The sequence below is a fragment of the Ricinus communis genome, chromosome 9 (assembly GCF_019578655.1).
Source record: "Ricinus communis isolate WT05 ecotype wild-type chromosome 9, ASM1957865v1, whole genome shotgun sequence".
Taxonomy (NCBI): Eukaryota; Viridiplantae; Streptophyta; class Magnoliopsida; order Malpighiales; family Euphorbiaceae; genus Ricinus; species Ricinus communis.
In genome coordinates this window covers 5685682-5706730 of record NC_063264.1, presented here as the reverse complement: position 1 = coordinate 5706730, position 21049 = coordinate 5685682, and the positions used below count along the sequence as shown (strand labels likewise).

The following is a 21049-nucleotide window of genomic DNA, read 5'->3' as shown; positions in this document are numbered from 1 at the left end:
AAAATATGGGCTCCATTTCCCGAGATGGATACGACGCCGTTGCAGTCCCCACAGCTCTTGTAAGGATTTGTAAACACACGCGCTGTTTGTCGGTTTTAGATCTTTAATAGACGTGTTTTACAAGCGCTTTGTGAGAGTGGGATTGATTATTGCATGATTGCTTTAATGTGGGCGGGTATTAAATGGAGGCTTAGCTGAGAAATTAGGGTAGTTAATGCCTAATTAAGTGCTATTAACACCCTCATTCTTTACCGTTATCTATTTATATATTTGTGGTATGATTTAGATGTTCAAAAAATTATCCTTTCCATTATGGGAAAGTTTTCGAATTATTTGTTTAAATATTCATAAATTGAAGAATTTTCCCAAAGGCCGAATTTAAATAACGTAATATAATTCATATTATTGTATATTTAAAAATTTGAATTTCCAAACTTTTGATTATAAACGTATATTTGATATTTATTAGAGTGCATCTTAGCCTAGAATTGTCAAAGTTTCTGATGTTTATTTATTTTTTTATTGGTTCTATTTTTGGATTAAATCTCTTGTTATATTAAAATATTGATCAATTTGTTACTGATTATAATATGGATATCTCTTTCTAAAAATATATTATATAAATTGATATATAAATTTTTTTGACATATTTATCTTAGTAATTTTAATATATACACCTACCCTTATGCATAATCATAATATTAATGTGGAGTTTTTATATTATCTTTTAATTAAACAATACTTTTAATTTTAAATATAGCATATAATTTATATGTTAATTAGAAGGAAATTTGATAATTAAAAAAATTATAATTTTAAAATAATTTTTTAACTATTTTAATATTAGTTAATATATTAATAGATTAATTAATTAAATTTTATCATTTTATATGATGTATTATTAATTATATCTTTCACTGAATATTATTATATATATTTGATTTAATTTAACTAAATAAATATAAATATTCTTAAATCAAATATTAAATCTAAATTTTATGTATTAAAAGTATTTATAATTAAAATAATAATAAAAATATTATCGTATAAGAAATAGCTAGTGATAACTAAAAAGAAATAATCATTATGTCCTACATATTTTTTTTGAGAAAAAATGTCCTATATTAACTTTTGAATTGAAAAATAAAAATTATTGCTCAATAAATATATGATTCTTTTAAAGCTATATTTCTCTTTATTATTTATTTGTTTAATCAAAATATATTTTAGATTTGAATTTTAAGTGAATTATCTATATTATTTTTTTATATTTTTTTGTCAGATATTTTCTTTTAAATAGTAATATTATTAAAAAAAATAAAGTGACACTTGACATTTAGCTAACGTGATAAGAATATTAAATTTTTAAAAGTGATAGATTTCATATTTGAATTTTTTATTCTCTATATATGGATTTTGTCTTTTACAATGAGTTTAAGAAATCTGTTCATATTTTCCTTACATATCCTTTTCTTAGTATATAAAAGGCAAATGCTCACTTTTTTTTTAGAAAATCAAAAGACACTTTTTATTGGTAATTATGAAATTGTTATATGATAAATTTGAGTCCATGATTTATTATGCATCCAACATTCAACAAATGTGTGAACTTTCTTTAGGTCTTGTGTTAAATGTCAGAAATTGTTTTACAATATCGGAAAACTATTTTTTTTTTGTTTCTACAATATTCCCTTTCTTTTTTTTTATTATATTATTAATAATTTTCCATTATATTTTTTATTTTTATTTTTTTAATGCATCTTATATTTTTTTATTACAATACTAAATTTATTTAAAAAAAATATATATTATTATTATTATTATAATGAAATATCAAATATTATTATTAATGATTCAATCTTTCTATAAAAATATAAAATTTGACCATATTTTAAGGTATATTATATTTTAGCTCAGAAAATTTAAATTCTAATTATTTTTTTTATTATGAATACGGCTAATGAGAATGGTGCAACATTGGAAGGGAATATAGAGAATGAGGCATAGAGGAACATGGTAAAGGAATCACAAAATCAATAACGGTCTACAGAACGAGTTATTATGAATTATTATGATTGCTAGATGATGGCCTTATCTGTTATAAGATGGTTCTAGTATGGCTAATAGCTGGCCAATTTGGATTGATTTATTCTCTTCAGTATTGTTATTAATAGAGCAGGAACATTCATATGTAAACGATTTGGGGAGTTAGGCTCCAACGACATTGTTGAACAATTTAAAAAGCTTAAGCAGGAAAATGTGGTTTCTGAATATCAAGAGAAGTTCGAGGAGCTCAAATCATTGATGCTCAAGCTGAATCCAAATCTTAGTGAGACCTATTTCGTGTTTAGTTTCATAAGAGCAATCCATTGAGGCTATTATGAAAAAACATGGAACAAGTGCCCTAAGACAAGGAATCTGCCTGATCTTTCTCAATATACTAATCCTCAAAGACCACTTGCACATCAAGGGAGGAGCAATATGGTGAATCCTGGAAGTACTACAGTGGTGGATACAATGGGTAGAGGAAGCAAATCCACGATAAGGGAGGGGCCTAAGCCTAACACATTTACAGAAACATGCAAGTCTAATAATGCTTGTTATAGATGTGGGGAGTGTTATTTTCCAGGACACTAGTGCAAGAACAAACAGTTGTTAGTCATAGGCAGAAAAGAAGCTGACAAAGTGGATGAAAACAACAGCTGGGTGGAAATAGAAGAGATTCCAGGGGTAGAGATGTCAATGGATGCCATTAATGGCAGTGCAGCCACTAACACTCTCAAGATAAAAGGGGGTATTGGAACACGATCCTTGGTGATACTCATAGACAGTGGGAGTACCCACAGCTTTTTAGATTTGAAGGTAGCGAAAGAAGTGGGGGTGTAGATCGGAAGAGCTTCGCCGTTGACATTGACAATAGCCAATGGGTAACAGATGTGGAGTAAAGGCAGGTGCGTTAATCTTCAGTGGGAAATGCAAGGACGTATTTTTTGTTCTGATATTCTGGTTCTTACTCTTGGGGGTCATGATATTGTATTGGGAGTAGATTGGATGCAGATGTACAGTCCCATGACATTTGACTTCTATAATTTGAAATTGTCATTTGAAAAAGATGGGCAATATGTGGAGTTGATTAGAGTCACCAAAGAAGGCTCTTTAAAGGCAATGAGTGGTAAACACTTTAAGAAACCAGTTAACTAGAGGCCATATCACTATCCTCACTTTCAGAAAGATGAGATCGAGAAACAAGTGGCTGAAATATTGAGAACTGGAATTATTTGTCATAGCAAAAGTCTTTATGCTTCGCCGGTGCTTTTTGTCAAAAAAGGGGATTGGTCATGGAGGTTTTGTGTCGATTACAGTAAGCTTAATGACCAAACCATCCAGGATAAGTTTCGTATACCAGTTATTGAAGACTTACTGGATGAGCTAGAAGGTGCAAATTATTTTTCTAAATTGGACCTAAGGGCAGAGTATCACCAAATAAGGATGGAACAGACAGACTCATTCAAGACAACCTTTAGAACTCATCATGGGCATTTCGAGTTCAAGGTTATGTCATTTAGGCTAACCAACTCCCCGACTAACTTTCAAGCTTTAATGAATAGTATTTTTGCATCATATTTGAGAAAATTTATATTAGTATTTTTTATGACATTCTTGTTTACAACAAAAATGCTCAAGAGCATTTGGAGCATTTACAGATCGTATTTCAAATTCTACAACAATAACAGTTATTTGCTAAACAATCGAAGTGCGTTTTTGGACAAGGGCAGGTGGAATACTTGGGCGATATTATCTCGGGGGCAAAGGATGCTCTCTTAGCCCGTTCCAGCTAATTTAAAATCGGTGAGGGGTTGCTTAGGCCTGACTGGTTACTACCGTAAATTTATCTGCAATTATGGGCTAATCAGCAAACGCTTAGCAGATATTTTGAAGAAGGGAAATTTTGGTTGGAATGGAGAGGCTCAAGCAGCTTTGAAAAATTAAAGGACGCCATGGTTACAGCTCAAGTATTAGCCTTGCCCAATTTTTCATTGCCGTTTACATTAGAAACAGATGCTTGTGATAGTGGCCTTGGTGTCGTGTTGATGCAATAGAAAAGAGCTTGAGTCCTAGAAACAGAGCATTGTCAATTTATGAAAAAGAATTGATGGCTATTATACATGTAGTGACTAAATGAAGACACTACTTGGAACATGGTCAGTTCATCATCAAAACTAACCATGAAAGCATCAAGTACTTGCTGGAACAACACCTCCACACCTATGCACAACAAAAAGGAGTCACTAAACTACTTGGACTAAATTATGTGATTTGATATAAGAAGGGGGTGGATAATAGAGCAGCGGACGCCCTCCCTAGAAGAGATTGTTCTATCATGACATCCTTTAGTTGTGCCATAACTGCTATAGTCGTCCCGACATATTTACAAGAGGGTAAAGAACAATTATGCAAATGACTCTATGCTACAGAAGACTTTGACGGCTCTAAATTTAGATGCAGGTGCAAAACCTCCCTATACTCTACACACAAGGGAATTTTACGTTACAAGAGCAGGTTGGTGATTGACAATTACGACTCATTACGGTTGAAATTGATAAGTACAACTCATGATTCTCTAATCGGTAGGCATTCAAGCATTCAAGCTACCTATCAAAGGCTTTGTTGAAGACCAACAGAAGAATGCCTTACCCAGTCCAGAGGTCACAGACCAAAGGATAAGGGGTCTAGAAGCATGGCCTCAGGTCTGTACAGCTTTCAGCTCTACAGACAGATTATCACAGGCCTAGCAGAAAGGAAAAAGGGAGCAACCTTTCTTCCCTAAGGAGGAAAGGTCGCTTCAACCCATCCCAAATCAGAAAGTAAACGTTGACATAGAACATAGGAGCTACACTGGTAGCTAAAGAATTGTTATAAGCTCAACCATGTATATAATAAAGCACACTTATATTGTAAAACTCAGAATTCTTATTACTGTAAAGAATCATCATAGTTGAATAAATTTCACATGGTATCAGAGCAGGTATAACCTGTCATTATCTACCCCAACCAAAACACAAATCCAGCACTCAAAATGGCTCACAACGACACCACAAAAATAACCAATATTATGCTGAAAGGAAGCCAAAATTACTTTGAGTGGTCAAAATCAATTTACATTGGTCTCAGCGGCAGAAAGAAACCGGGATTCATCACAGGAAGTAAACAGAGACCAAAACTAGTAAATCCAAAAATCCAAACAGAGGAAGAATTGGAAAAAATGGAGGAGTGGCAAACGACTGACCATTTGGTCAATGTCAATAATCACCAACACCATGGAAACACAAATTTCCTGATCTGTATTCTAATGGAATCATATCAAGCAATTTGGGAAAAATGAAAGGACTCTACGGGCATTAAAATAATTTTGCTCATATTTTCAGACTCAAACAAGAGCTTTCACAAATCACACAGGGAACCAAAAGTTCCTCAGAATACGCAACAGAGATCTTAACGAGATGGGAAGAATTGCAGAGTTACTTACATCAAACAAACAACCCCGAAGAATTGCAAAGAAGGGAGGAGCAAGACGTTGTTTACACTTACCTGGGGGGCCTAGATTCCAACTACGAAGGTTTGCGATTGCAAATCCTTCTGTCTAACAGTCTACATAGGATCGACGCGGTCATGGCCTATATCCAGCAGGAAGAGACCCAACGCGCAGCCATGAAACCCTGCACATGAAGGGAGCGCCTGTCTCTGTCGAAAGGTGCGACCACTGCCGAAGGCAGGGTCACACCCACGACAGGTGCTGGCACCTTCACCCACACTTGCGGCCGTCTCATGGTCGAGGAGACCGAGGAACGCATGCTAACAGTAGAGATGGAGGCGGAGGAGAAGAGAAAGAAGGGAGAAGAGGTTTGGCAGCGTCTGCCTCGCCAATCCTAAAATTGGAGAGAATAGTGAGGAAGGGTTGCGGGGTGACGTATGTAGCCTCCCTCGCGGGTCGGGTATGTGGCTTGGAGTGGGTAATTTTAAGCAATCCGAGCCCGCGGACTACACTTGACCCGAGCTTAACAATCCGACCCGCCTAGCTGGCCAAATCCGGACCCGACCCGTTTTCCTCAGCAGACCCGACCCGATTCCACAGAAAATTCGCAACTCTCTCAGCTTATTTCCCAGCTCCAATCACTTGTCAATCAACAACAATCCCATAGGTCAGGTTTGGTTTCTCACTCTGGAAGTCACTCTAACATTTTTCACTCTCATGATTGGATTATTGATTCAAGAACAACCGATCACATGACATGGGACTCTGCAAAACTTCACAGTTTTACTCCAATTGTGTCTCAGCATGTGACAGCTGCAAATGGTGGTCAGGCTCTGATTTCTGGCTGTGGCACATCTACTTTACTTCACATAACTATCTTTGATATTTTATTATTACCTCATTTTAAATCCAATTTATTATCTATTGGTAAAATTACTCGTCATTTAAATTGTAATGTCATATCCTCACCTACTTCAATCATGTTTCAGGATCGCATCATAGAGATGATGATTGGTGAGGGATATTGTAAAAATGGCATTTACCACCTTCAAGACTCCATCCCCCAATGTCTTGCATCGACAATCAAGGGATGCTGATGCATCGGCGGTTTGCAAGTTTTAAACAAGCTTTTTCCTTACAAATTAAATTCTAGTTGTTGTGATATCTGCAAGTTTTCAAAACATACTCGATTGCCTTTTCCTTTATCTTCTAGTACCTTTGAAAATTTGTTTGAATTGATTCACTCTGATGTTTGGAGATCGGCCCCTGTCACCTCTTATAATCATTTTCGTTATTTTGTCACATTTATTGATGATTATTCTCGCATTACTTGGCTATATTTATTAATAGGAAAAATGAAGTGTTTAATTGTTTTCAAAATTTCTTCAATTTTATTCACAATCAATATTATGCAAAAATTACAATTTTTCATTCTGACAATGGCACTGAATACATTAACAAAAAATTTCTGAATTTCTTACAACCCAAGGTATTCTCCATCAAACTACCTGTGTTAATACTCCAGAACAAAATAGTGTTTCAGAATGCAAAAATAGGCATCTTCTTGAAGTCACTTGGACTTTACTTTTTCAACATAATGTCCCCAATATTTTTTTGTCGGATGCTCTCCTAACCGCCACTTATCTCATCAATCGCCTACCTAGTGTCAAGTTAAACAATCTTAGTCCTCTCGAAATTCTCAAAGGTCAAAAAATCGATCTTGGCCATCTTCGCGTCTTTGGTTGCACTAGCTTTGTTCACATCAAATGTCAGCATAAACTCGACAAAAGCTCCGCTAAAACTTTGTTCTTAGGGTACTCCTCTGAAAAGAAAGGGTACAAGTGTTATGACCCTATCACTCACAAAACCTATTTTTCTTAGGACGCTTCCTTTGCTGAACATGAACCCTACTATCCCTATGATCCAATCAGCATCACTAACTCTCATCATTTGTTATTTCCGCATACTATTTCCGTTTTTTACAGCTCAGCACAAGACACCTTTTCCGTTGGGGAGTCTGCCCAAAACCCTCAGGCAATTCCTTCAGGGGGAGATATTGAGCCACATGAAGAAATTGCCTTACGCAGATCTACTCGATCCACCAGGCCTCCTATCAGGTTAAGGGACTATGTGTCCCATAAGGTATCGTATCCTATTCAATATTTTATTACTTACCATTCCATATTAAGTCAGTATAAAGCGTACCTAGGAAGTCTCACTAAACATACTGAACCTACCTCTTTTTATGAAGCTAACACCAACTCTAATTGGTGTAAGGCTATAGAGGAGGAACTTCAGGCCCTAGAAAGAAATAACACCTGGGAACTCATTCCCTTGCCACCAAATAAAAAGCCCGTAGGATGTAAGTGGGTATATAAAATAAAATATAGGCATAATGGAATAATATAGAGATATAAGGCTAGATTAGTGGCAAAAGGGTTCACCCAAACCTATGGGGTCGACTACCAAGAAACCTTTGCTCCTGTAGCAAAAATGAGTACAATCCATATTTTGTTATCTGTTGCCACTAATTCAGGATGGAGCCTATTCCAAATGGATGTTAAAAATGCATTTCTTCAAGGACTCTAGAAGAAGAAGTCTACATGACACTTCCTCCTGGTTACAAGGCTACATCAGATCATTCCCTGGTATGTAAGCTGAAAAAGGCAATCTACGGATTGAAACAATCTCCAAGAGCATGGTATGCCAAGCTAAGCCATTTCCTTCTAAAAATTAATTTCCATAAATGCTCTTCTGATTCCTCTATGTTTGTAAAGCACACTCACACAAGCACCATCATTATTCTAGTATATGTAGATGACATCATCATAACCGACAATAACAATAAAGAAATTGAAGAAGTAAAACTGGAATTAAAAAGAGAATTTGATATTAAAGACCTCGGTCAATTGTCTTACTTCCTTGGGATAGAAATAGCAAAATCTCATAAAGGCATATTCCTGTCCCAAAGAAAGTACGTTCTTGACTTGCTAAAGGAAAAGGAAAAATAGGAGCCAAACCTATAAATACCCCCATGGAGGCAAAAATAAAGCTCAACCTAGAAGATGGTGATCCTCTAAGTAACATAAGTTACTATCAATATCTAGTAGGAAAATTGATTCATCTGACTGTTACTAGACCAGATATTACCTACGCAGTAAGCATGGTTAGCCAGTTTATGCATGCTCCTCGTACCTCTCACTTAGATGTTATTGATAGAATCCTCAGATACCTTAAACGCATTCATGGATAAGGTATTTGAACGAAAAATAATAATACTAATGCTATTGTTGGTTTCTCCGATGCAGATTGGGCCAGAAGTTGTGACAGAAAGTCAACTTCAGGATTTTGCACCTTCGTAGGAGGAAATCTAGTAACTTGGAGAAGCAAAAAATAATCTGTGACCACAAGATCCAGCGCAGAAGCAGAATATCGAGCCATGGCTTCAACCACCAGTAAGCTCATTTGGATCAAACAAGTACTAGCCGACATGAAAATAGAAAGCAAAGGACCTATGAAAATGTACTGCGATAATCAGGCAGCTAGACACATCGCATCAAATCCAGTTTTTCATGAACGAACCAAACACATAAAGGTTGACTGTCATTTCATAAGAGAAAAGGTCCAATTCAGAGAAATTGAAACCCCATTTGTCAGAAGCAACGAACAATTAGCTGATATACTCACAAAAGCGCTTGACAAAGTACATCATCAAAATCTTCTTAGCAAGATGGATTCTATCAACTTGTTCGAACCCATCTTGAGGGGGAGTGTTGAAGACCAACAGAAGAATGCCTTACCCAGTCCAGAGGTCGGGGACCAAAGGATAAAGGGTCTAGAAGCATGGCCTCAGATCTGTACAGCTTTCAACTGTACAGACAAATCATCATAGGCCTAGCAGAAAGGAAAAAGGGAGCAACCTTTCTTCCCTAAGGAAGAATGGTCGTTTCAACCCATCCCAAATCAGAAAGTGAATGTTGACATAGAACATAGGAGCTAAACTGGTAGTTAAAAGACCGTTATAAGCTCAACCATATATATAACAATGCACACTTGTATTGTAAAACTCAGAATTCTTATTACTGTAAATAATCATCATAGGTGAATAAATTTCACTGACTTAAATCTCGATTTTTTTAGTTGGGAATAAAGCAGGATGTGATTTCATGGGTGAATGAATGTGAAATGTGTCAGAGGTGTAAATCTGAATCGGTGGCTTATCTCGGACTTCTTCAACCATTGCCCATACCGCAGCAAGCTTGGTCTCACATCTCCATGGATTTCGTGGATCAATTACCAAAATCGAAAGGAAAGGAAATAATTTTGGTAATAGTAGACAGACTCACAAAAATGGCTCACTTTATTGCCTTGACCCACCCTTATACCGCAGCTAAAGTAGCCAAATTATTTATGGATCACATCGTTATACTGCATGGATTACCCAACAGTATGGTATCGAACAGAGATCCCATTTTTACTAGTTTATTTTGGCAAGAGCTTTTTAGGATGGTTGGGACGAAATTACATCCAAGCACGGCCTACCATCCTCAAACGGACGGTCAAACAGGACGGGTGAACTAATGTTTGGAGTCTTACTTGCATTGCATGTGCTTTCTAAAACCCACCAGTTGGCATAAGTGGCTAACACTGGCTAAGTGGTGGTATAACACCACTTTTCATATAAGTCTGGGCATGACTCCATTTCAAGCCCTCTATGGTTTTCCCCCACCACATTTTAGTGAGACTGCTATTTCTGAAACTCTTGTACAAGCTGTGGAAGAACTCTTAGAGAAAAGGCAACAAATGGTGCAACTATTGAGAGAGAAGTTATTGGCTGCCCAAAATTGAATAAAACAACAAGAGGACAAGCATCGTTTGGAGAGGGAATTTGCAGTTGGTGATAAAGTCTATTTGAAGTTGTAGCCTTATAGACAGACGTCTATCGCAGTAAGGAAAAGCCTCAAACTCGCTGCAAAGTTCTATGGACCGTTCGAAGTTATGGCACGTATTAGACTGGTGGTTTATAAGCTTAATTTGCCTGAGGACGCTCGAATTGATCCTGTATTTCACGTGCCTTACTTGAGAAGGCAGTTCAAGCCGATGCGGTAGCCAACCAACAGCTTCCATTATGCATAGAAAAAGGACAAATTTAAGGTTAGCAATATTGGCTCGTTGCACCATCAATCATCGTGGCTAAGATGTTTCTCAAGTATTGATACAGAGGGCTAACTTGACTAAAGATAATGCCACCTGGGAAGACTTCTCTTTTATTTCCAAGCAATTTCCAGATTATTTCCTTGAGGACAAGGAAATCTTTAAGGAATTGAGTATTGTTATGAATAAAGCTAATGAGAATTATGCAACATTGGAAGGCAATATAGAGAATGAGGTATAGAGGCACATGGTAAAGGAATCACAAAATCAATAACGGTCTACAAAGCAAGTTATTATGAATTATTATGATCGCTAGATGATGGCCTTATCTCTTATAGGATGGCTCTAGAATAGCTAATAGCTGTCCAATTTGGATTGGTTTATTCCCTTAAGTATTGTTATTAATAGAGCAGAAATATTCAGATGTAATGATGGAAGAATATACAGTTATTCCTTTCTTCTTTCTTTCTTAATCTTAACTTCAGTATTCTTATGCTTATGAACCCTAGTCATAACATTTTTATCATTGTATAATAATTTTTTAATTTTTAAAATTTAATAATATTATTATTATATTAAAATTAATTATTTTATATTTATAATTATAAATTAAAAACACAATTATAGATTATGAACACATGTTTATTAATAAAAACTATAAATATCAATTATAAAACTGCAGGTTCATAAGGTAACAACAAATTCATAGATTATAAACTAAAAGTTCATCTACATATACTTGAGATTCATATATAATAGCATAGAAATTTTTAGAATAATACAGATCCATAGATTAAAAATGAAAGGTTCATAAATTATATACTATAGATTTATCATACATACACATGAGATTCGTGGATTATAATTTAGAATTTTATAATTTAAAAAATAAAGCATATATTAATTGATGAATTTACAGTTCAAAAATGATGAATTCATACATTATATTTAATAAACTTATAAACAATACTTAATGATTTTGTTATTTATAACTATATTTAATAATAAGCTTTTAATGAACTTACATCGTACTACCAATAAATCTACAATAATTGTTTAATAAATCTATAATATATATTTAATAAACCTACAATTTATCAAATATGAATTAATAAACTACTAATGAATCTATAATTCAAGTTTAATGAACCTACAACTTACCAAATATGGATATGCATGATAATAATAATTCAATTTAATATAAAAAATATAAAATTATCCTTAAAATTTATTTCAAAAAATTACTCATAAAAATGTTAAAATTTATAACTAATGCCAATAAAAATTAATTTTTTTATTTTTATATTAATATTTATGATACTAAAATTATTATTAGAAGATAAATAAATACAAAAACTCAATCATTAATATAATTTTTTTTAGAAAAATTAATATAATTTAATTAAAAGTAAACAAATAAAAAACTCAACAATTAATATAATCTTTAGCTTAAGAAATTTTATATATTTTTAATTATCTTTTAATACTGAAAAATAAAATAAAATAAATATAATTTTAATTGCAAATATTATAAATAAAATAAACCAACAAAAAGATTACGTATAAAACATGCATATCTTATATATCGAAACTTGTTGTTGGATAATGTTGGATATACTTTCAAAATTATAGATAAAACAACAAAATATTCAGATAAAAATAAAAGAAAAAAATCCATGCATGTTGGACCTAGGCACATGATGCATTATGTCTCTGATAATTTATGTATTTATGTCAAACTCAATTTTGTGTTTCATTCTCTTACCCATAAATTTAGAAAATATTGGATATGTTTGGAATTGTCATATGGTATTAGGAAACACGAAATGCATATTTGTCCTACTGAATTTATATCAACTAATTAATTTTTATTTAATTTAATAGGTTTTTTAATTTTATTTTTAATATTTAGATATTTTAATTTTTAATCTAATTTAATATTATATTTTAATATATTTTTAATGATATTTAAATATTTTTATACAATTGGTGTACATGTATAACAAAAGTACATAATGCTAAAATATCATAAAAAGACTAAATATTCATTTAATTATATTAAAAATTAGAGTATTAAACTAAGTATACGGTGAAAGTTTAAAAGCATAAAGATAACTTTCAGTAAAAAAATCATTTAGCCTAAAGAAATAATACGAGCGGCAATATTAACCTTCAATATGATTCTCAAACGACAGAAAATGGTGCAATCTGCAGCAAATCCATGAACCATGCAACACTAATTCTTTCCTTCTCTTCCAATTGTTTCATCCTTTGAATCTATTTTTCTATATAACTTTTGTCAATGTTTCTTTGAGTTTAGTAAAGATTTGAACTCTACATCAACTTTTAAGCTGAGTAAATTTTTACCACGTTTATATTCTCAAAAAAAAAAATTAAAAAAAAAAATATGCAAGGATGTGAACTTGTTAGTTGTTACTCATCATTTACAGGGGAAGTGTATTTAATTCTAAAAAAGAAGAACATAATGCAACAAGAACTGTAATGTATTGTGATTTTCTTTTTCTTTACTTACAGAGCTTGTGGTGGTTTTTTCCTGAAAGATCCATTCTTACGATATATATTATATTTGTAACAAGAAACAGGACTTCCAAGAATTAGGGTATGTCTGTCCACGTATGTTTTGGCCAACAACTCCAAAAATTTACAACCGTCCAAAACTAGGGGTTGTGGTAAGATGACAGAAACTAACTAGGAGATTCACTACCCAAATCCGATCATAATCTACTTTCTTTTTCATTTATTTTCCTGTATTAAATACAACTTTCAAAGGTTTCATTCGATCTGTACATTATTTGGCATGCAATCTTGTAACTCTTTTTCCCACATGAAGTGAAAGAACGTTCTTAAAATTTGATGTTAGCAGCATTTTCTTTGTTTTCCATCGTTTCTTTGATTTATACAATTTCATAAGCAAGAATTAAACAATTTCTCAAGGAAAATGCCGTGCCTTGCCATACGTAGATGGACATTTAGTGGTCTAGTGGGTGCATTTCTTGATCTTTCTATTACCTTCTTTCTCCTATGTGCATCAGCTCTTGCTTATTTCGCTTCCAAGTTTCTAGCCTTTTTCGGATTGAATTTACCATGCCCTTGCAATGGATTTTTTGCAATTCCTGACGCCAGCAATAACTGCTTGCAAAGACAATTTGTTGATTACCCTTTACAGAAAATATCCTCTATTCAATCATCTGTCAAGAGCAAGTTCCCTTTTGATTCGATAGGGAACCGTTCGCAATGGAAATCCAATTTGGAAAATTACAGGAACATTGTTAAAAATGAAGTTGCTGGATCGGAGGGCGAGTCGTCGTGTATCTCATCTTCAGTGACGAGAGCAGAAAATAGTAGAGATGGGGATTTGGCTAAGATGAAAGAAAAGGGTTTTGTGATGGGTGCAATGAACTTGCAGGATGTGAAGGAAAGAAAATTTGATTGCAAATGGAAGGGTCTTCTACGCCACAGATCAAGAAATAACCTCAGACGTCGAAGAAAAGATAACGGGAAGTTATCACAGGTTTCGTCATTTAAATCTTTATGGTCTGATGCAGAAACTCCACAATCTCCTCCTGCCAGAATCAGGAATGAAACATGTAAAGACGGCATGGAGCCTCTTAATTATAGAGGTACAGGTATTTTCTTTGTTGCTTGGAAACTTTTCGCTTGCATTTTCAAATAAGAAGTGTATGCATTCCTGAGTGTTTGCGAGCACCCGCGTCTTTAATATTATGATGCAATCATTTCAGTTATTTATTTGCATGCTTGTGCAGTCTCTGAAGTGAACTGCTATGAGATTTTAGATGGAAAGGAAGGTTCGGTGGTGGACATTGGTTCGAAAAGAAAAATTTCCCAAGGTTTTGAATTGTACGAACCAGTAGATGAGAATGAAACATCGGATCATGAAAATACTTCTGATTTAGATGGAAATGCAAGAAACACAATTAGGCTCCTGGAACTAGCACTGGAAGAAGAGCATGCTGCTCGAGCTGTCCTGTATGTCGAACTAGAGAAAGAGAGAAGTGCTGCTGCTACTGCTGCAGATGAGGCTATGGCTATGATACAGCGTCTACAGAAAGAGAAAGCGTTGATAGAAATGGAAGCAAGGCAATGCCAGAGGATGATAGAAGAGAAATATGCATATGATGCTGAAGAAATGAATATTCTGAAAGAGATACTATTAAGGCGAGAAAGGGAAAAGTATTTCTTGGAGAAGGAAGTTGAGGCCTATAGGCAAGCAATTTGTAATGAGCAATTTGAAGCTGATAACACATCTGGATACTGGTATCCAAGCGATGAAGATTTAGGGTCGATGATGCCGCAGAAGATTGGTGACTCCACTAGCAGGAAGTACAAGGGAGAAAAAGAAACCTTCAAAGAATTACCATCTATAAAACTAAGCGAAGATGATATCTCTTCAATTCATGGTGACATTGCAGGACATTCAAGTCTTTCTGATGAGGAAAGCATACAGCAGAAGGCATGTGCAAGTCCAAAGTTGATTCAGACAACTACTTCTTTAGTACATAAAGCTGTTGATAAAGAAAGCGTTCATGATATTCATGTTATTGAAGATCAATCTAGTATGTCTAAGCAGGTGATAGAAGACAAAAATAAGCAACTATTGGCAAATGCTTCCACCTTAACCCACACTGCAAAAATAGGCAGAACTTCCAGCATTATACCAAGCGGATTACCGCCAATTGGCAGTTCAAGAGGCAGATCAATGCGTTCTGAAATGCGGAGAAAATCCATGTCTGCATTTGATGCTGAAAGGTATAAAATTGACAATGAAATCATTTGGCTGAGGGAAAGACTAAGAAGTGTGCAAGAGGGAAGAGAGAAGCTGAAGTTCTCAAAAGGGAGCAAGGAAGGGGAAAAAACACAGCTACAGATGCTGGAAGATATAACTAATCAGCTTCAAGAGATTCGACAGTTGACAGAGCCTGGAAAGGCTCTCCGCCGCGCTTCATTGCCTCCTCTAACATCTAATGTATGCATATGTAACTAAACTCTTCATTTCTGTATAGTTGCTAGTGAATAGTGAGTGACACAGATTAATTACCACTCCTGATATTCTCAAAGTGTACTAACCAGAAAAGCTTGCTTGAATTTTCAGGTTATGTCAAAGAAAAGGCGTTGGCGAAGTGGTCCTTTGCTACTTGAAGGAAGCATTTAATGGCTAATGCTGATAACGTCATTCTGCTTTATGGATATAAAGAAGACTCAAACTTGTAAATAGTAATGCAATTCGTTGCCATTTTTCCAGGTGCAGGAACCCGTTCTTGAATATCTGAAAGTTAAATGTATGGATAGTTTGCCATTGGCGTGGAGTTTTTGTCTTCACTTTAGGTTAAGTTTTTACTGGGTTAGATTTGGAATGAAATATGTTATGACGGCAATTACAGTGTTGGAATTATTTCAATTTGTTGCAATTTATGTTTATTTATTTTTATGTAGATTAGGCGGTATTATTCGTTATCTATTTATTTTTTTTCATCGCCATCCGTATCGATTTTTTTTTAATTTATATTATTATATTGCGATCAGTAAATGTCAATTTTTAAAATTTTTCTCGTTAATTATTTGAAATCTTTTAACTTTTCCTTTCATAGAATTTTAAAATTTCTTTATGAAAATTGTAATTAATACCATTTTATGAGCTTTAAATTTTGTTTTCTGAATGTATTGGTAGAATTTTGTAGAGTTACAATGTCAATAGCTAAAATTTTTTTATTGATATTCTTACAATCAAACTTATTTAATGACTAAAGAGTAAATATATGGTTTAAAATAGTCACTAAATGGAGTGTGCAGACTGACAATAAAAATTAAAAGAGTTTTATTAACGCAATTGAAAAATATAAGTATAAGTTCTTACTTTATATTTCTTGATTGTAATATTTTTATTCTTTTTATTGATCCAATTATATTTTTTATTTATCAATAAATGGAAATTTCATAATTTTCATAAAAAAAAGGTGTATAATAACTAACAATAATTATATTATATTTAAAGAGGTGATATTTAAGTAATAAATAAAAATATTGAAATGAAAAATTAATTAAATATTAAACAAAATTGAATAAGTGGAAACTCTATATATATATATATATATATATATATATATATATATATATATATAGAGAGAGAGAGAGAGAGAGAGAGTAATATGTGTAAAACTTGATAATTTGGATAGAATATAAGTTGATTATTATATTCGTTTATTCTATCAATTCAATATTACTTTCCCGAATATGAATTTATTAATATTATTATATATTGATAGCTAATTTGAATATTACCCAATTGTAATTTGATAAGAGTTTGAAAAGGGAGAAATTATTAAATACCAATTGCCATGTATTCTAAATTTCTAGGTGGAACAATTTTTAGTCTCTTGAAATAAGCATACATCATGTTAATGATTCTAAAGAAATAACATTAAATTAATAAGAAATTAATTAAATCCTATTAACATCAAATTTCATTTTCATTCTTTTCAGATAAAACCAAATCAAACTTTTACCCTTTCATTTTCATTCCTGTCTTTGAACATCAACTTGGCTGCTATTCACTTATATAATTCCACAAATCCAACCTATGAAAAGTTGAAAAATTAAGAAACAATTTCATATTCAAATAAAACAATTCTTTTATTTTATTTTTAAAAAAAAATAAAAAAGAGAGAAAAGAAAAGGACTGAAAAGAAAGCATACCAACATGTCTTAAAATTCTTATTATTCCACTGTCTGCGGCCAACTAATTTTATATTTTCGGTTCAAGTCCTCATTCAGAGGGCTACCACAATTTTGACAAATTCAACATTTAATTGACGTGATTAATGTTATTAATCACTTTTCTTAATTACCAATTAAATCATATGTAGAAAACTAATAATTAATATTATTTTATTTTTTTTAGTTTTCGTCATTAAAATTGTTTCAGAGTTTTCCTATATTTTTTCCACTTTATTAGTGGTCCTAGAAAGTTTCTGTCCCAGATTGTCCTTACATAACAAATTAATTAACCATGCTGCGACCTTAATGCCCCACGGTCAGTCGGATAGGGATATTAAATAAATAAAAAAATATAACGATAAGATAATAATAGTCTTTTTTAATTTAATTAAAATATTTCTTATTATGTAACTGGTATTGAAATCGTAAGAGCTTAAAATCTCGAGTTAGAACTTTTAGTATTTTAAAACTCTTAATTTTATTACTCGTAAGAGTTTTATATGACACGTTTTATATTAGCTCTAAATATATTATATAAATTTAAAAAAGAGTTCCATAACTCGAAAGTGTTCAAAGGTAGCATTATTCTTTTCTTCAACTTTTAGTTTTAATTTTCTTTCTTTTACTAATTCATTTATGAACCTTTTTTCTCTGTAAGGAACATTCAAATCTCACTAATATATATATATATATATACATATATATATATATATATATATATATATATATATATATATATATAATTTTGGTCATAATTTTATTGAAGCAATTACATGTAATACATCAAGAAAAGGTATATGCACAACACACATTCTGACAGAGTCTTAGCACCATAAATTGGATTAATTTTTGTTAATTACACACTAAAATGATGCAAGCGGTGAAAATTACCAAAAAAAAAAATAATATTATTTTATTAAGTAGTAACGGTCCATTTAAATAGTATGATGCATCTCTTATGTATTAAGAGAAAAAGATTAGTAGTTCACTAAATTAAACAAAGTCTTTGTGATGCACCCAGCAATTCAATAGTCAAATATTTTACCTTAAAGTATGAAGGATCGAGATTTAATAACGGTCCCATTTTTTCTTTCCTAAAGTTCTCGAAATGCCTGGAAATATAAAGAAATTAATTCTCAAGCACTTAGATTTTCAGCATAATTAACCAATCAAATAGAGTTTTATATAACCTAAGTGTCCACCAGAAGTAGAGTAGATGTGTAAGGTAGGAAATCAGGAATGTTTGAAATTATATTCTTGATAGTGTCACCTTCTGAGAGCTTAGGTTTGGTGAAAGTGCAGTGGTTGGAGGTTTTGTAGTTGTTGAAACTGCTTGAGAATTGCAAACTGCAAAAGAATGAAATCATCATTTTGATCTTTGAGTCATCTTTTTTTATTGCTATTATTGGGCTTCAACCACTTTGATTTTTTTATGCATTTTGGTACATTTACCATTGATATTATAAGTAGGTTGAGCAATTTAATTATAGTTTTCATTAGAAAATATTATTAAAGATATAATAAATTATAAAAATATATAATGGAAAAATAGATATCATTTTATACTCGTTATATATGTGAAATTCTAAAAAGGAGAATTTTATGTTCTTAATCTCGAATATTATATTTTAGTTATGTTATTCTTTATTCATTTGTTATTAGCAAAGTCTTAGTATTGTAATCCAGATATTAATGGTTTATCTATTCGTCATTAAAGTTAATGATTGCTTTTTTTTATAAAAGAAGAATAAAATTTATTAATTTTTTTTTTCAGGATAGTTCTTTTTCTTTTAAAAAATAAAAGACTCGATAATATTATATGGAAGTATGACACTTTTTAATTCGAATTAAATTTTTTAAAAAGAGTGTATACACTAAATGCTTATTTATTGCAATTAATTGTAAAAAAGTTCAGAATCTTGGCTCCTACTTTAGGTGGATTAATTCAAACCCCATTGAATATTTCACACATCCTACCAAAATATTTCAATAATAGCACTATTTCTTATTCAATAATAAAGCATGCTTCCTATTAAGAGGCAATTTTATCATTATTATATTTTTTAAAAAAATCTTAAAAGGACTGGCTGACAAGCAACCCAAAATCATTTTCAAATACTGAGAATTCCAAGTGTACTTTGTATCTATAGTAATGAAAGTATATTCAAATTTTAAAACTCATTTAAAGGTTTATCCTAGACATTTATAAGCTCACTATGTCATCATCAATGGTGAATATAATTAAATGATTCCAAAACAATGGAGAAATTATATGTTATGAAGTGGGGATTCCAATTCACAAAACTGAGCTGAAATTATAAATCTGGCATTTGGTTTTAGAGTTTTTTTTACATAAATTAAATGGATGATTTTAGAAAATATCAAATTTTAAAATATAACCTTTATAATCTTACATTTTTCTGTTTATTTTTATTATTCTAACTCACCATAACTACGGTGTAAACAGCTGAAAATAATTGGTCTAATAGTAATCCAATCATCATGCATTACAGCTAACTAAGGAGTTCAAATTTCTGGTTTTCTTTTTTCTATATTCATGAGAAAGAAGAAAAAAGAATTGAAATCTTGCAAATCTAGATATGGTAAAGGACCCAACAATAGCGCAATAAAGAACTTAAACCCACATTGAAAAGAAGATTGCCTCTGAAAACCAAGACCAAATGGGACCATAATAATAAATAAGAAACATAAAGTAGGCAACCCACAACACCCACCTTAGCATTTACCTCTCAATAAACAACAATATCCTTAAATGAAAAACTATATCCCAATACAACAATCCCCTTCTTTAAATTTCCCTTCTTTTCTTTTTGCATGCAAAGCCAAATTGCCCAAATTAAATCAATCAAAGAAAATTGCCCTTTATCTCTTATCACACAAATGTGACAAGAATTGACTTTTGAACAGCACCTATCCTTCACCATTTGGGCCTGCACAGGGGGGGTTCACATAGGTTTTCCTGTAGTGGGTGTTTGATGATTTGATTAGATCAATCACTTTTTTGTTATTTACTAAGAGATTAAGCATCAAGTTTTGGTTTATTATGAAGAAAACATGTCTAATACATGTTTGATTTTCTATGCATGAGTTGTAGAAGGAATCTCTTTTTCCAATTTATTTTCTCTTGGGTGCTCTTATTCAAAACCCTAATTCTCTTTTTACATTTGTGCTCTCTATCAAATCATAAAGCACTAGCTAAGGTGGTGACTAAAAGATGATCCCCTTTTAAGAGTTCCACTCCTACTCACTAGCACCTAGTTCAAGTATTCAATTTATTTGGCATTATTTGAAGAGATTCAGGTTAAATTATGTCTAGATTGGAAAAGAAAATATTCCCCATCAATCAAGTAATGTTAATAGATTATATTAGATAGAGTTGTGCACTAAATTTGAAAATATCAAAATAGTAAATGAACAAATTCAATGGAAAACTGCTTTCCATCTAAGCATGACATCTAATCAAGTATTGAGAGTTTAATTAAAGCAAACTTAAATTTGCTTAGTCCATCTAATTGCAAATTTATATAAATAATATGAAGTTGCTCTCTCAAAGTAGGGGAACAAAAATCTGATTTCTTGTTAAGTGTT

The 21049-nt window shown here is 32.3% G+C and overlaps 1 protein-coding gene across 2 annotated transcripts; it reads left to right on the top strand.

Annotated features, from left to right (window-relative positions):
- The first annotated feature begins 13448 nt into the window (after positions 1-13448).
- On the top strand, positions 13449-16629 carry LOC8280669 (probable myosin-binding protein 6). 2 transcript variants are annotated; one of them, XM_015718574.2, is made up of 3 exons: positions 13449-14328; positions 14473-15692; positions 15819-16629. In XM_015718574.2, exons 1-3 carry the CDS (start codon positions 13647-13649, stop codon positions 15876-15878), a joined length of 1962 nt encoding a protein of 653 aa, XP_015574060.2. In that variant the 5' UTR covers positions 13449-13646; the 3' UTR covers positions 15879-16629. The 2 variants fall into 2 exon arrangements, with proteins under 2 accessions (XP_015574060.2, XP_002518101.3); XM_002518055.3 differs by having other exon boundaries at positions 13449-14334.
- Positions 16630-21049: the final 4420 nt, after the last annotated feature.

What these genes read in the sequence shown, in the direction of transcription:
- LOC8280669 (XM_002518055.3), top strand. Translation starts at nt 13,647, where the DNA reads ATGCCGTGCCTTGCCATACGTAGATGGACATTTAGTGGTCTAGTGGGT. An exon ending in TCTTAATTATAGAGGTACAG is followed by an intron (nt 14,335 to 14,472) that starts GTATTTTCTTTG and finishes ATGCTTGTGCAG; the next exon opens with TCTCTGAAGTGAACTGCTAT. An exon ending in TGCCTCCTCTAACATCTAAT is followed by an intron (nt 15,693 to 15,818) that starts GTATGCATATGT and finishes TTGAATTTTCAG; the next exon opens with GTTATGTCAAAGAAAAGGCG.